Source organism: Papio anubis, chromosome 14 (assembly GCF_008728515.1).
Source record: "Papio anubis isolate 15944 chromosome 14, Panubis1.0, whole genome shotgun sequence".
Classification (NCBI taxonomy): domain Eukaryota; kingdom Metazoa; phylum Chordata; class Mammalia; order Primates; family Cercopithecidae; genus Papio; species Papio anubis.
Genome location: NC_044989.1, coordinates 74068574 through 74084086, shown reverse-complemented (window position 1 = coordinate 74084086; position 15513 = coordinate 74068574). Strand labels below are relative to the sequence as shown.

The window sequence follows — 15513 nt, the reverse complement described above, 5'->3', positions numbered from 1 at the left end:
AAAAAAAAAAAAAATGAAAGAAAGATATAAAACCGTTTCCTTGAAGTCTATATTTAAAAGAAACACAGATTCATTTGTTCAAACCATAAAGTCCTGAAGAATCTATTACAATAAATAAGATTAATTTCTTATATTTTAGAGACTGATAGATAATTCAGTAGAACTCTCACCTTAGCCCCAAAAGCCAAGATACATATTAATATTTACTACCTTTAGCAGGCTGAATGTGCTTTGTATTGAGGCCTGAATCAGCTAAGAAAGTACTATGTCATACAAACACCATGTTTTATGTTCACTTATACTCTCATTACAGAACTAGACTGTGAGCTTCCTGAAGCCAGAGATTTCTATGTTTCCTGCTTCTTTGTATACTCCTTGGAAGTCAGCACAGTGCCTTGTATAAAGAGGCACTCAATAAATATTTGATGAATAAACATTACATATATGTACATGTATGCATGTATACACAGTAAGTCCTTAATGTTGCTAGATTCTTGGAAACTGTGACTTTAAGCACAATGACATATAACAAAACCAACTTTACCATGCACTAATTGACATAAACAAGAGTTAAGCTCCTTTGACCTATCCTCATCACAAAAACACCAGACTTCTAAATACAGACCAAAACACTTCTAATATTAGACACTGAAATAAATGTTAGCTATACATACATTTAAGAAGGACTTATATAAACAAGTACGTAAAGGATTTATCTGCTTATTTAGTCCCAGGTGGCCAGAGTCCATCCCAGCAGCTCAAGGCCAAGGCGGGAACCAACCCTGGAGAGGATGCCATCCCATCGCAGGGCACACTCACACATACACTTGCACTCATTCAGACTGGGGACAATTCAGACATGCCAGTTCACCTAATGTGCAGACCTTTGGGATATGGGAAGAAGCTTGAATACCCAGAGAAAATCCACACAGACATGGGGAGGATGTGCAGACTCCACACAGACAGTGGCCCCAGGCAGGAATGGATTTTTCTTTTCTCATCAACATTAAAACGAAACGACATTGGACAAAACGACATTATTTGACAACCTGCCATATTTATTTACTTTGCTTTGTAAGTAAATAAAGAAACAGGAAGTATATACAGAAATGAGGGCAGGGGAAATAGAACAGATAAGAGTAGGCGTGAAACTTTTCACCAAATACCTTTCTATATTACTTTGACTTTGAACCATGTAATGGAATCTAGTTTATAAGTAAAACAAAAAACAAACAAACAAAAAAACCCCTCCCAGACCTGTACATGAATAGCTTTCCCTTGCTTCAACAACTGTAGCCAGTTGTTTTCTGAATGGAGACAGATAGGCAAAAAGGTCTCCTGAAACAGACAATGGGCAACATAATCCATTACTCATACTGGAGGTAAAAGAACTTAGTGGTTAGGAGGGCTGGCTCTGGAGCCACTATGCCTGGGCTCAAATCCTAGTTTTGCCACTTACTAACTGTATGACGCTGGGCAAGTCACTTAATCTCACCATTACTCAGTTATTTGCAGGGGTGTCCAAACTTTTGGCTTCCCTGGGCCACACTGAAAGAACTGTCTTGGCCCAGACATAAAATACACTAACACTAACTAGCTAACGAGCTTTAAAAAAGGTGATATTGGCCGGGCACGGTGGCTCAAGCCTGTAATCCCAGCACTTTGGGAGGCCGAGACAGGCGGATCACGAGGTCAGGAGATCGAGACCATCCTGGCTAACACAGTGAAACCCTGTCTCTACTAAAAAATACAAAAAACTAGCCGGGCGAGGTGGCGGGCGCACGTAGTCCCAGCTACTCGGGAGGCTGAGGCAGGAGAATGGTGTGAACCCGGGAGGCGGAGCTTGCAGTGAGCTGAGATCCGGCCACTGCACTCCAGCCTGGGTGACAGAGCGAGACTCCGTCTCAAAAAAAAAAAAAAAAAAAAAAAAAGGGCCGGGCGCGGTGGCTCAAGCCTGTAATCCCAGCACTTTGGGAGGCCGAGGCAGGTGGATCACGAGGTCAGGAGATCGAGACCATCCTGGCTAAAATGGTGAAACCCCGTCTCTACTAAAAATACAAAAAACTAGCCGGGCGTGGTGGCGGGCGCCTGTAGTCCCAGCTACTCGGAGGCTGAGGCAGGAGAATGGCGTGAACCCGGGAGGCGGAGCTTGCAGTGAGCCGAGATCGTGCCACTGCACTCCAGCCTGGGCGACACAGCAAGACTCCGTCTCAAAAAAAAAAAAAAAAAAAGGTGATATCTGCCACCATAGGTAAGCAAAAAAGTCCTCGAATTCAAAGGGTTGGACATGGCCTGTCTATAAAATTGTATAGACGGAGACAAACTAGTACTCCCTGACAGGCTTGCTGTAACACTTAAAGAGATAATAAAATGCTAAACACAGTATCTAGTACACAGTCAATATTTGCTATGGGTTTGATTTTTTTTAACAAATAAACAAAAAATGTGAGCAAGAATAAGAGATGAAGATGCTAACACTAGCATCATGTACAGGTCTGGGAGTTTTTTCTTAACTTATAAACTAGATTCCATGACATGGTTCAAAGTTCTATCCCTAGAGACTTTCTAGGGATAGAAAGCGGTGGCCCAGATGTATACTGTTCTCTGGGGTTATATCTGGTTGCAGCCTAGAGAGAGGAAATGTACCAAAGTAAACAAAGATATGATGGCAAAAACACAAGCAAAATGACGTAATAAACAATGAAAAAAGAAGACATAAGCAGAAAAGTAAATACAAAAGGTGAATATATGAAATAATGCTGAATCCACTCATAATTAAAGAAATTCAAATTAGGATAAGATACTATTTTCCTCCATCGGATTGGCAAAGGCGTAAAGGTTGATTATACCTGGTATAGAGAAATGGGGCTTAAAGGTTGATTATACCTGGAATAGAGAAATGGGATCCCCACATAGTGTTAGCAAGATTGTAAATTAATATAACCTTTTATCTTAAGAGAGGGAAAATGGAAGCTAATTATTCAAAATTTAAAATGTGTATATCCTTTATTTTTAATTTGTATTATTTATTTATTTATTTATTTATTTAATTTTTTGGGGGACAGTGTCTTGCTCTGTCGCCCAGGTTGGAGTGCAGTGGGGCAATCTCAGCTCACTGCAACCTCTACCTGCCAGGTTCAAGTGATTCTCCTGCCTCAGCCTCCTGAGTAGCTGGGATTAGAGGCACCTGCTATCCTGCCCAGCTAATTTTTGTAGGTTTAGTAGAGGTGGGGTTTCACGCCATGTTGACCAGGCTGGTCTCCAACTCCTTACCTCAGGTGATGTGCCTGCGTCAGCCTCCCAAAATGCTGGGATTACAGGCGTAAGCCACTGCATCCAACTTAAAATGTATATATCATTTAAACTCACAATTCTATCTCTAGGAATTTATCCTAGAGATCATTATAAAATAGTACAAAGATATATGTATAAAAATATTCAATACAGCATTGTTCAAAAAGGTAGAAAAAACTGAAAAAAAAAAAAAAAAAAAAAAAAAAAAAAAAAAAAAAAAAAAAAAAAGAAACCCAAAAACCTAAATGTCCATCAATAGGGGATTGTTTAAAAAATAACGTACATTCAGGCCGGGTGCGGTGGCTCACGCCTGTAATCCCAGCACTTTGGGAGGCCGAGACGGGCGGATCACGAGGTCAGGAGATTGAGACCATCCTGGCTAACACGGTGAAACCCCGTCTCTACTAAAAAAATACAAAATACTAGCCAGGAGAGGTGGCGGGCGCCTGTAGTCCCAGCTACTCGGGAGGCTGAGGCAGGAGAATGGCGTAAACTGGGAGGCGGAGCTTGCAGTGAGCTGAGATCGAGCCACTGCACTACAGCCTGGGCGACAGAGTGAGACTCCGTCTCAAAAAAAAAAAAAAAAAATTATGCACATTCAAATGTGAAGACAATGTAATCATTCACCCGTTCATTCAGTGAATATTTACTGAGCATCTACTATGGGGTCCAGATTATTCTAAACGTTGGGGATATGGCAGTGAACAACACAGTCAAAAATTCCTCCCCACCATAGAGTGTACATTACAGTGGGCGAACAGACAATAAACAGAAGTATGCTAGGAAAGTCATTAATAAGGAAAGGGGATAGAAAGTGATAGGGGAATGGTTGAAATTTTAGATAGAGCAGCTAAGGAAGTCATCAGCAAGAAGGAGGCAACTGAGTAAGGACTAGACAAGAGTGAGCCATGAATCTGGGACTGTTCCGGAATCATGTTCCAGGCAGATGGAATAGCCCTGAGGCAGAATGAGATGGCTCAGTATGTCCTGATATGGAAGACACTACTGTGAAGAAAGCAAGTCGCAGAACAGAATACGTGGTATGAACCCATTGATGCTTTAAGGAAAAGGACATATGGGGGCCCCAAGAGCTTAATCACATCTCATCCATGCCAGAAATACAATATTGGCCACCTCTGATAGATGAAACTTCTCTTTTCACTTTAATGTCTCCCTTGTAGTGTTTGAAAAAAATTTTAAATCATGAATAAGTGTTCATTTTGTATAAAAACAACTAATTCAAAAAGTCAAGCAAAAGTTCTTTAACATGGATGCATTAAGGATCCTCATCTTGATTCTTCCAGTCTGAAAAGTTACTCAGCACAGTAAGCATGATCATACATGAAACCTTCTTCAGTCTATAAACCCCATACCCAGCAAACATCTTCAACACAGGTGACAGTTCATTTTCAGCAAGAGGTTTGATGTTCCAAGAGGCTCACATAGCAGACAGGAATTGCCTGAATACTCTCACTCCCTTCTGGGCAGCCTAGTTGATGACCATAAAAAGCTGTGAAAGAATCCACTGCCTGGTTTATTGTCTGTGCTCATCATGAAAATATGTACTGATTTAATATGCTGAACTCTTTCTTCTATACCGGGGTCTGCAAAAGGCAAAGCATTCCTACATTAGGGAAGCTACTGAGGGGGGAAATATGCCTGAGATCATTAAGATGCCTGAACTGCTCCAGGAAAAGGAACAAACATGCCTTTTAAAATCCTGAAGTAAAGAAAGTATCCACAAAAGGTCTAGAACAATGATTCTCTGTAGTAGGGGAGGCAGAGGAGTGGTGAGGTAGATGTATACTCCCCTCTCTTTTCTCCTTGGTTGTAGTAACTGCCAAAGTTGAGCCACTGTTATTGATAGGAAAATACTAAGTAAAATACAATAGAAAACAGACTGAGAATCACTGAGCTAGAATTTCTTTGCAATTGCTGTGATTTTCTGTTCACAGAATCAGAACCAGGATTTTAAAGGTATCTCCAAGAAAAGTGAAGGTAGCTACATTAATTACTTCAGTAAAGCCAATACAACAAAATTCCAAATTAAACCCTAAATCCCACAAACCAAGTAAATGAGCTGCAAAATCTCATCCCCACCAAAATCTCCTAGCAGTTCATCATTTTAAATGGTCCTATAAGTGACAGGGACAAATTCCCCATATCAGTCTTGCTGTTAACACTAACATGTCACTCAAAATAACACTAAGTGACATAAAAAACAATTCCTTAGGCATCCATGTACTCTTAATCCTATCCCCTCTTGCCTTCTGAGGAGTTTATTACTACAACTAAGCTCTCTTCCGGACCGTCAGCCTCTGCTCCTCCATAGGCTCCTTTTCCATCAGCAAAAACATGCTCTAAAATCTCACAACTTAAAATATATACACACGTTCACACGCTCCTTGTCCCGCTTCAACTAGTTCCCCATTTTTCTACTTTGCTTCCCATCCAAACTTCTCCAAAGAGTTGTCTACACCAGGGGTTGGCAAACTACAGCTGGTGTGCCAAATCCAGCTAACCATCTGTTCTTGTAAATAAAGTGTCATTGGAACCAGTCACATCCATTCATTTGTGTTGTCTATGGCTACTTTCATGCTATAAAGCAGAGGTAGTGAGAGAGAGAGCAAGTAGCCTACAAAACCAAAAATTTTTACTCTCTGGTCCCTTATAGAAAAAAAAATTGCCACCTTCAGCTCTATACCCTTTGCCTCTACTTTCTTACTGTCCATTCACCTTTCTACCCATTCTAATTAGGGTCTCTGTAATCCATCCAGCGAAACTGCTTACCAACATCACCCATGACATCATCTTACCAAACCCAAAGGCCAATCTTCTGTCTCCACCCATCTGACATAGATGGCTACTCTCCTTTTTCAACACTAACCTCTTCTGGCTCCCATGACACCACACCATTCTCTCTTGGATTTCCTCCTGCCTCTTGAACCTTCCTTCAAAGAAAGTCTCCCCTGTTGACTCTCCCTCCATTAACTAACCTCAGGGCTCAGTCCTAGGCTCCTTCTCTTCTCATTCCATAGTCTTATTAAGAAAGATTCTTAATGTTTTATGTTCCATGGACCCTCTCAGGAATTTTTTAAGGTATAACTTAAAGTACAAAGGATTACCAGAAATACCCAAATTTTATTGAAAAGCAGTTTTCAAAAATTTTAAAAATTGTGATATATTCTTTGTATTGTGTTCTTTTTTTTTTTTTTTTTTTTAGACATTCTCGCTCTGTTGCCCAGGCTGGAGTGCAGTGGCGCGAACTCGGCTCACTGCAAGCTCCACCTCCCGGGTTCACACTATTCTCCTGCCTCAGCCTCCCAAGTAGCTGGGACTAGAAACATCCGGCACCATGCCCGGCTAATTTTTTGTATTTTTAAAATACAAAAATATAATATAACATAAAAAAAGTAGAGACGGGCTTTCACCATGTTAGCCAGGATGGTCTCGATCTCCTGACCTCGTGATTCGCCTGCCTTGGTCTCCCAAAGTGCTGGGATTACAAGCGTGAGACACTGCAACCGGCCTAATGTGTTCTTTATCAATGCATTTGATAATGGGATCTAGCTGTAGGTCTAATAATTCTGTACTGTAATTCTGAAGTAGTGATGTTTAGATGCTATTTTGAGATGTCAGCAACAACTGTAATGCAATATGAAAGTATCTTGATTTCTACTGGTGACAAAATTACAAATATTATTACTACTACAGTACTTTGAGGCCTACATTCAAAATGGAAGAAAATGCTAAATTTCAGTCAGTGGTTAGAAAAAATAAGAAAAGTTTTTCCCATTCAGGTTCACAGATCCCCTGAATTCTATCAGTGAATCTCTGTGAGGTTCCTGGACCCCAGATTAAGAGCCCCTTCACTAGAAAATCTCAGCTATTCTCAGGTCCTTCTCTGCATGCCTCAGGAGTCCTGAGCCCTGAGGACCTAATCCTACAGGGCAGCTGGCCAGGCCTAAGCCTCCATTTCTTCCCCAGCCCCTGGCCCAAAGGTCAAAGGGGAGATGGCAGCCCCTCCGCCATGTGCATGCACCTCTGCTGGCAGGAGGCCAAGCCTCTGGCCGCAGGGCCTAAGAGCCGGGGCTTACTCAAGCTCAGCTGAGGCCATCCTCTGAGCCCCACGGAGGAAGAAGGCCCTGTCCCCCAGTGGGTGGCCACTGCTCTCCCTCCCCGCCTCCAGTCCCTGCCCCTTAGCAGGGCCAGGCCAAGCGGAGTGTTCTCACCAGTCATCTGCAGGCTTTAGCCATCCAGTCCTTTCCCCTGCTCAGGGTTGGGGCTGGACGGGGTCTCCTCCTCTTCCCACAGCTCCCTACTCCACCCCTCACGTACACAACTTCTTGGCCCAGCCAAGCAAGTCCAGGCCACAGAATGGCACCAGAGGGGTCTGTGGTCAGCCACCCCACCTTTAGGGCAGCACGGGCACCACGGGGTGGAGGGGTGGGGGAGGCTGCTGGGAGCCTCCAGATGCTGCCTGCTGGCCTGCAGGAGAGCCCTGCAACAGCTGCTGCTCCTGCCTTGGCAGTCACCTCACCTCCTCCACCCAAGCCTCCATTCGGTGACTCCGTGGACAGGCCAGCCCTCAGCTGCTCACAACTGATTCAGTCTTCCTCCTTCACACAGGCAAAGCACAGTAGGGATGCGTGGAAAGAATGTACCTATAGATGTGTACATACCACAGTGCTGTAATTTTGTAGATTTTGTAGGTAGCAATCATATAAATACATGTATGGATTTTATAATATATATATATAAATTTATAAAGGCATATTTTTAGAAAAACAGGCCGGGCGCGGTGGCTCAAGCCTATAATCCCAGCACTTTGGGAGGCCGAGACGGGCGGATCACGAGGTCAGGAGATCGAGACCATCCTGGCTAACACGGTGAAACCCTGTCTCTACTAAAAAATACAAAAAAAAAAAACTAGCCGGGCAAGGTGGTGGGCGCCTGTAGTCCCAGCTACTCGGGAGGCTGAGGCAGGAGAATGGCGTGAACCCAGAAGGCGAAGCTTGCAGTGAGCTGAGATCGCGCCACTGCACTCCAACCTGGGCGACAGAGCGAGACTCTGTCTCAAAAAAAAAAAAAAAAAGAAAAACAGCGCACCACTGCTTCTTTTGAAAATAGTCTGAATAAGAATAAAATGAATTTCTACAGAGGAAAAAAAAAAAGAAAAAGAAAATCTCAGCCATTCTCATGACTTCGGAACCATCTGTATGCTGAGGACTCCCTTGTCTGTATTTCCAGCCCAGACCTCAGTCTTCTGAGTTCAGACTGGTACATTCGACCTTGACATCTCTACTTGGATATCTCACAGGCATTTCAAATTTTAACAGGTCAAAAAAAACCCAAACGTGAACGGTTAAATCCCCCCGCTACCCAGCCCTCTTTAGATCCCACTTTTCCCATCTCAATACATGGACTACCCCATCATTTAAGTCGTTCAAGGCAGAAACATGACATCAACCTCCACAGTATCTTTTTCCCTAAGCGATCAGTAAGTCCTATGGACTTGACCTCCAAAATACCAAATCCATCTGTCTCTTTCCATGTTGCCACACTACTTCAAGCCACCAGCCTACAAGAATTTCCTAACTAGTCTCCCTGCCTTCTCTTAACACTTGCTCCACCATTTACCACACAACAGCAAAAATTTATACTTTAAAAAAATTGGTTGGGCATGGAGGCTCACACCTGTCATCCCAGCACTTTGGGAGGCTGAGAAGGGAGGATCGCTTGCATTCAGGAGGTTGAGACCAGCATGGGCAACATTAGTGACATCTTTTTTTTTTTTTTTTTGAGACCGAGTCTTGCTCTATCACCCACGCTGGAGTGCAGTGTTGCGATCTCGACTCACTGAAACCTCTGCCTCCCGGGTTCATGCAAGTCTCCTGCCTCAGCCTCCCGGGCAGCTGGGATTATAGACGTGGGCTACCACGCCCAGCTAAATTTTGTACTTTTAGCAGAGATGGGGTTTCACCATGTTGGCCAGGCTCGTCTCAAACTCCTGGGTGGCCTCCCAAAGTGCTGAGATCACAGGCGTGAGCCACCGTGCCTGGCTGAGACCTCATCTCTTTAAAAAAACAATAAGTAAATTTAGGTCTGAATCCCACTTAAAACTTTTCAGTGGTTTGCTGTTACTCTTTTTTTTTTTTTTTGAGACGGAGTCTCGCTCTGTCACCCAGGCTGGAGTGCAGTGGCCGGATCTCAGCTCACTGCAAGCTCCGCCTCCCGGGTTTACGCCATTCTCCTGCCTCAGCCTCCCGAGTAGCTGGGACTACAGGCGCCCGCCACTTCGCCCGGCTAAGTTTTTGTATTTTTAGTAGAGACGGGGTTTCACTGTGTTAGCCAGGATGGTCTCGATCTCCTGACCTCGTGATCCGCCCGTCTCGGCCTCCCAAAGTGCTGGGATTACAGGCTTGAGCCACCGCGCCCGGCCGGTTTGCTGTTACTCTTAAGATAAAAAACAGACTCCTTACCATGGCACATAAAGTCCTGCATGATCCAGCCCCACTTGCCTCTCCAGGATTACCTGGAGTCATCCTCCCTCTTCTCTGGCTATACTCCTAACACAATGATCTTTCAATCCCCAGAACATGCTAAGGTCTTTCCCACTTAAGCACTTCTAAACATATAGTTACCTGTGTTTTAATACTCTGCCCTACGCTCTTGGAATGACCAACTTTATTGCATCCCTCAAATCTCAGCTTAAATCTTGTCTTCTCAGACAGACCTTACCCTGACTATTCTAGTCATAAACCCCTGCTTATCCTCTATCACAGTACTCTTTTCATTGCCTTCATAGCGTTTTCCTTATTTCTTGACTACAGCTGACTTTTGGACAACATGGGTTTCAACGGTGTGGGTCCATTTATACATGGATTTCCTTCTGCCTCTGCCACCCCTGAGACAGCAAGACTAACCCCTCCTCTTCCTCAGCCTTCTCAACATGAAGATGACGAGGATGAAGACCTTCATAATGATCCACTTCCTCTTAACAAATAGTATCTACATTTTCTATTCTTTATGATTTTCTTAACATTTTCTTTTCTCAAGCTTACTTTTCTGTAAGAATATAATACATAATACATACAATATACAAAGTATGTGATAATTGACTATGTTATCAATAGGCTTCCAGTCAACAGTAGGCTATTAGTAGTTAAGTTTCTGGGGAGTCAAAAATTATACATATATATATATATTTTTTTTTTTTCTTTTTTTTAGACACGATCTTGCTCTGTCCCCAGGCTGGAGTGCAGTGGCATGATCTCAGCTCACTGCAACCTCCACTTCCTGAGCTCAAGCAATTCTCCTGCCTCAGTCTCCCAAGTAGCTGGGGTTATAGGCACCCACCACCACACCAGGCTAATTTTTGTATTTTTAGTGGAGATGGGGTTTCACCATGTTGACAAGGTTGGTCTTGAACTCCTGACCTCAAGTGATCCATCCACTTCGGTCTCCCAAAGTGCTGGGATTACAGGCATGAGCCACTGTGCCCAGCACTATGTATATTTTTGATTGCATGGGGGATTGGTGCTAACCTCTGTGTTGTTCAAGGGTCAATAGTATTTATTTGCTGTTTATTGTCTTCTCCTATACCTATAAAGGAACACCAATAAGGACAGGGGCCATTTTACTCACTGCTGTCCAGGACCTACTGCAGTGCCATGCAGATAGCAGGTATATTCAATACATATGTACTGAATGAATATGGTCTTTGCCCTGAAAGCCCTTTCTATTGTGGGGCAAAAGGATTCTGAAGGCACTTCAGAAAATACCTGGTAGAGTGATTCCACGATCCTACTGAACTTTCTGAATTAGTGTTTCTCCAAAGGAATTGTGCCCCTGGGTTTCATTCTGAGAGAACAATCTACAAGCTTATAGGAAATACATAAGAATATTCTTTCTACCAGTAGTAGAGTATATAAAGAGGACAGAGTAAAAAAAACTGCTGAGGAAAATAAATCGTGTGCCTAGGAGTGAAAAACTCCTAATAGCAAAGAGAAGCAGAAATATAATTATAATTCTGTGAAACCTTAACAACACTGAGGCCACATGACATGGCATAATGGCATTAAAGAACTACAGATCTTTAAGGAAACAGGTGTTAAATTAAAGCTGCCTCCAAAGATAGTGAACTGTAACCTAACTTAATGTATAAACAAACTGTAACTTAACGTAAGAGTTAGGTTACAAGTATAACAAATAGCTGAGTCTCAGCCAATCATAGCAGCTGAAACCTCCAGCCAATCGGAGGCTAAAGGCTGCCAAAACATGACCAAATAAGGCAAACAAAGAACTGTAGCCAATCAGGCTATTTCTGTATCTCATTTCCTTTTCTCTGACTATAAATATAACCTGCACAACCTCCACTATGGGGTGGAACATTCTGCACCACTTTTGGTCCTGAGTGTTCCCTGAACCTTTTTCTACTGGATTAAACTCTGTTAAATTTAACTTGTCTAAGGTTTTCTCCTCCTAACACAGGCAACAATTCTAAATAAAAAAGACAATAGCAGTCCCATTTCTCCACTCTACAATTACAATATGAATCCTACACAGTCCACTCTTCCACATACTTTTGTTTGGAGCACTGGTTCTCAAACAGAGGTGATTCTGCCCCTCGGAGAACATCAGATAATGTCTGGTGACATTTTTGGCTGTCACACTGTGGGGAGGGGGCATACTGGCATCTAGTGAGCAGAAACCAGGGATGCTGCTAAACATTCTGTAACACACAGAACAGCTCCCACCACAAAGAATTATTTAGTCCAAAAGGCCAACAGGGCCAAAATTGAAAAGCCCTGCTTTAGAGGAGTATGTGATCAAAAACTTAATGTGATAAAACTGGTATGTGTGTATCATCTCTTGGAAGATATCTAAGAAACTACTAAGAGTGATTGTCTCTAGGGAGGAGAACCGAGGATTTGGGGGGAAAGAGGAGTGTGTGGGGACACTTTTTTTTTTTTCTTTTTTTGGAAACAGAATCTTGCTTTGCCATCTAGTCTGGAGTCCTGGAGTGCAGTGACACAATCTCGGCTCACTACAACCTCTGCCTCTTGGTTTCAAGCGATTCTCCTGCCTTAGCCTCCCAAGTAGCTGGGATTACAGACACATTCCACCATGCCCGACTAATTTTTGTATTTTTAGTAGAGATGGGGTTTTGCCATGTTGGCCAAGCTGGTCTTGAAATCCTGACCTCAGGTGATCTGCCCGCCTCGGCCTCCCAAAGTGCTGGGATTACAGGCGAAAGCCACTGCACCTGGCCGAGACTTACTTTTTAACTATAATTATTCTTTTGTGCCTCTGAATTCTGTACTATATATATGTTACCTACTCAAAAATCAGTAGTAAAATAAAAAACCAAAAAATAGCCAGTATGACTCATGACTATGATCTCAAAAGACTACCCCTGACTCTAGAACATTACTAAATGGAAAACAAGAACAGGACCTATGTTGTAGAACAAATCCTGAATTAGGAGTCAGACAACCAAGGTTTTGTCACTTCAAACATGAGCATATCACCAAACACTGAGTTTGTTTCCTCATATGTAGAATGTAGGGTAGTGTGCCCTATTCCATGTATACGGAACTGTGAAGATCCAATGAAATTATGCAGGTGAAATACACTGTGAGCTACTAAGAACCAAATACATTGTAATTATTTTTTTTAAAGTTCTGGTATTGTGAAAGACCAAGATTAGAAATGATAAATAAGACCTTTAACATTATTCCCTTTCTAAATTACGTATCATTTCATTGTCAATGGAGTTTTAGAAGTTGTTTGCTGTTAATAGTACTGAAATCTTCTACTTATGCTGCCTACCCTAAGATGATAAACAACTCAAGGGAAAGGTCTTATTATGATGAGTCACACGAACTGTAGGCAGTTACTAATTATTTGATGATTTGCATGATTATGATAAAGGTTAAGAGGAAAAAATTTTTTCCTGTATCACTAAATTTGCTACAAAATAAGTACAAGTGAGGAATGTCGGCTTTGCTAGACCCCAACAATAATCCTATGATTGGCTGCTTTAGTAGAAAGAGAACAGTAAAAGCATTCATCAGTACATAACATGTCTAGTTTAACCACCAACTCTTTTGTCTAACAGCTGGGCTATGTGGGCATAGGCCAAAGAACTAAGTCTCTTACTCATAAATTACTGAGTCATGAAAATAACACCTTCAGCACTCATGTCTTTGAATGGCAAGGACAGCCAATATGTAGGAGTTGCCAGCAAAAATGATTAATGTTGATGATATTGTGAAGTTCTGCGGTTTTAGCAATTCTGAGCCAAATAGGCAAGGCACCAGTCACCAGAAAGGAAAAAGGAAACTGTAGGTGTCTTACGTGATATACTTGTTATACAGGATGAAGGCATGTTCAATGTTGCCTTCCTCAGAGTAAATGGATGCCATTCGGATAATCTCAACTCCAGAGCGGAAGTACCGACGGGGTGGAATGTCTTCATTCACCTCTACCGCACTACCCAGCTGGGAGAGAGCCCTCACCCGGTCTTCGGGCGGGAGGCTCACATCTCCATGGTCAGACATCAGGACCAAGTTCTGAGACAGAAAAAACAGATGGCATCAATACCATTGCCCCCATCATCCCAGCACAGTCTTACAGTTTATCTCACAGACCTCTATCTTAAGAAGAAAGTATAAGAGAAACATACCAAATGCTGTGGTGCCTATTAAATAAGGACTTTCCTACAAGAAGGCTGAGACCCTCAAGGAAGTCCAAATCATAACAATGAGAGGACTGGCAGACTTGAAAACGTACAACCCCTGTGCCATAATTAGGTGTTATAAGGAGTAGAACCACAGTGGGCCAACCAAAAGTTCAGTTCAAGTTAATCAAATTCTTGCCATTAAGTGACTCTACCCACAGCACTGTAAGAGTGGGAACAGCATCTTTTATTTTCTATTATTTCTCCTTCCAGATACCCACATACCTCCACCCCAGTACCTGGCACAGTGCACTCAGTGAACTTTCGTGAGGATTGTTCACTGACTTCAAGGTTGACCATTTTTATCTAATCTGAGAGTAACTGACATCTTCTGTGGTGTCCTTTTTCATATTTGAGCGCAAGGTGAGTTAGGGGAACTGGTCTGGGAATTAATGCTCATAATTGTAACTCTGCTCACTAAACTACTATAGTCAATCTATAAAATCATTCATTTATCATTATCCTGGCAAGAGATTTGAATCTTGAAAACATTTACTCATCTTCATAGACTAAACACTCTGAATAACAAAAAGGCACGATGGTAACTTGCATTGCAAAAACCCCTGGGGTCCCAAAACTCCAGTAATTCTAGTCTTTCTAGATATAGTTGCTGTTAGAATCAGACTCCAAATTCCAACCAGATATCACCACTGTCATCTCCAAAATAAATCTGGGCATTTGACACACATTGCATTACAGCAGACCCTAATCAGTATGCTCTAGAATATACAAACTACAGTAGAATAAATCTTGGAATTCAAGGCCCTGTGGCAACTGGCCCTCCCCAACAGAGATCTTTTGCTTCAGTCAGGATTCCAATCTGCCCAGGCATCCTCACATTTCAGTTTCATTTGTCTATCCAGTTTTTCTTTTCTACTACAACTCTTCCCTCAGGGGTAGTCTTCTCTCAGTCAATTCCCTCTTTAGGTCTCTTCAATATTCGGATCACAATTCTTTCACAAAGCTTCCCCTCTAAAACACCCTCACTAAGAGCACAAAAGCCGTGAGGACTACTAAGGAGGCAGAGATAGTCCATCTCTCACGAGGCCTCTTTAGGGACTAGGAAAGCCGCAAGCATATCTAAAACCTCCCCAAGTAATTAGTAAGCCTAGTCCACAGTCCATGAAAGTTAACTGAAACAGAGGATGCTCGTTGCATCTCAGTACCTCTTGGGAGAGGTTCTTGTGGGTTAAGAAAGGAACCACCTCCCGAGGCCAGGAAGCGGCGCCGGTTACCACCCGGTTGAGCAATTCCAAAAAGGGGAAGCAGCATCTGCAAGTGAGCGGGGAAAGGCGGCGTGAAGGACCGAGGGGGAAAAACGAGGAGGAGAAAGGAAGTAGCAGGAATGAGCGGAGGGGGCATATACAGTGGGGAGGGCTCTATCGACAACTGTTTGAGGAACCCTCTTGAAGGCACTCAAGACCAACTTGCCAACCCCAGGCACAATCATCCAGGGTTTTCGGGATCTTTCAAAC

The 15513-nt window shown here is 42.8% G+C and overlaps 1 protein-coding gene across 6 annotated transcripts in view; it reads right to left on the bottom strand.

The window, feature by feature from the left end:
- STAMBP (STAM binding protein) overlaps nucleotides 1-15513 on the bottom strand; it is a 36704-nt gene that overhangs the window by 20869 nt on the left and 322 nt on the right. For 3 of the 6 annotated variants that reach the window (XM_031655277.1, XM_031655276.1, XM_031655274.1), the window contains exons 2-3: nucleotides 15205-15310; nucleotides 13657-13871 (exon numbers count right to left, since the gene is read on the bottom strand). In XM_031655277.1, the coding sequence (XP_031511137.1) occupies nucleotides 13657-13859 (203 nt within the window). In that variant the 5' untranslated portion in view covers nucleotides 13860-13871; nucleotides 15205-15310. The remainder of the gene's footprint in view (nucleotides 1-13656; nucleotides 13872-15204; nucleotides 15311-15513) is intronic. The other 3 variants (XM_031655273.1, XM_031655278.1, XM_031655275.1) reach the window with 1 other exon arrangement.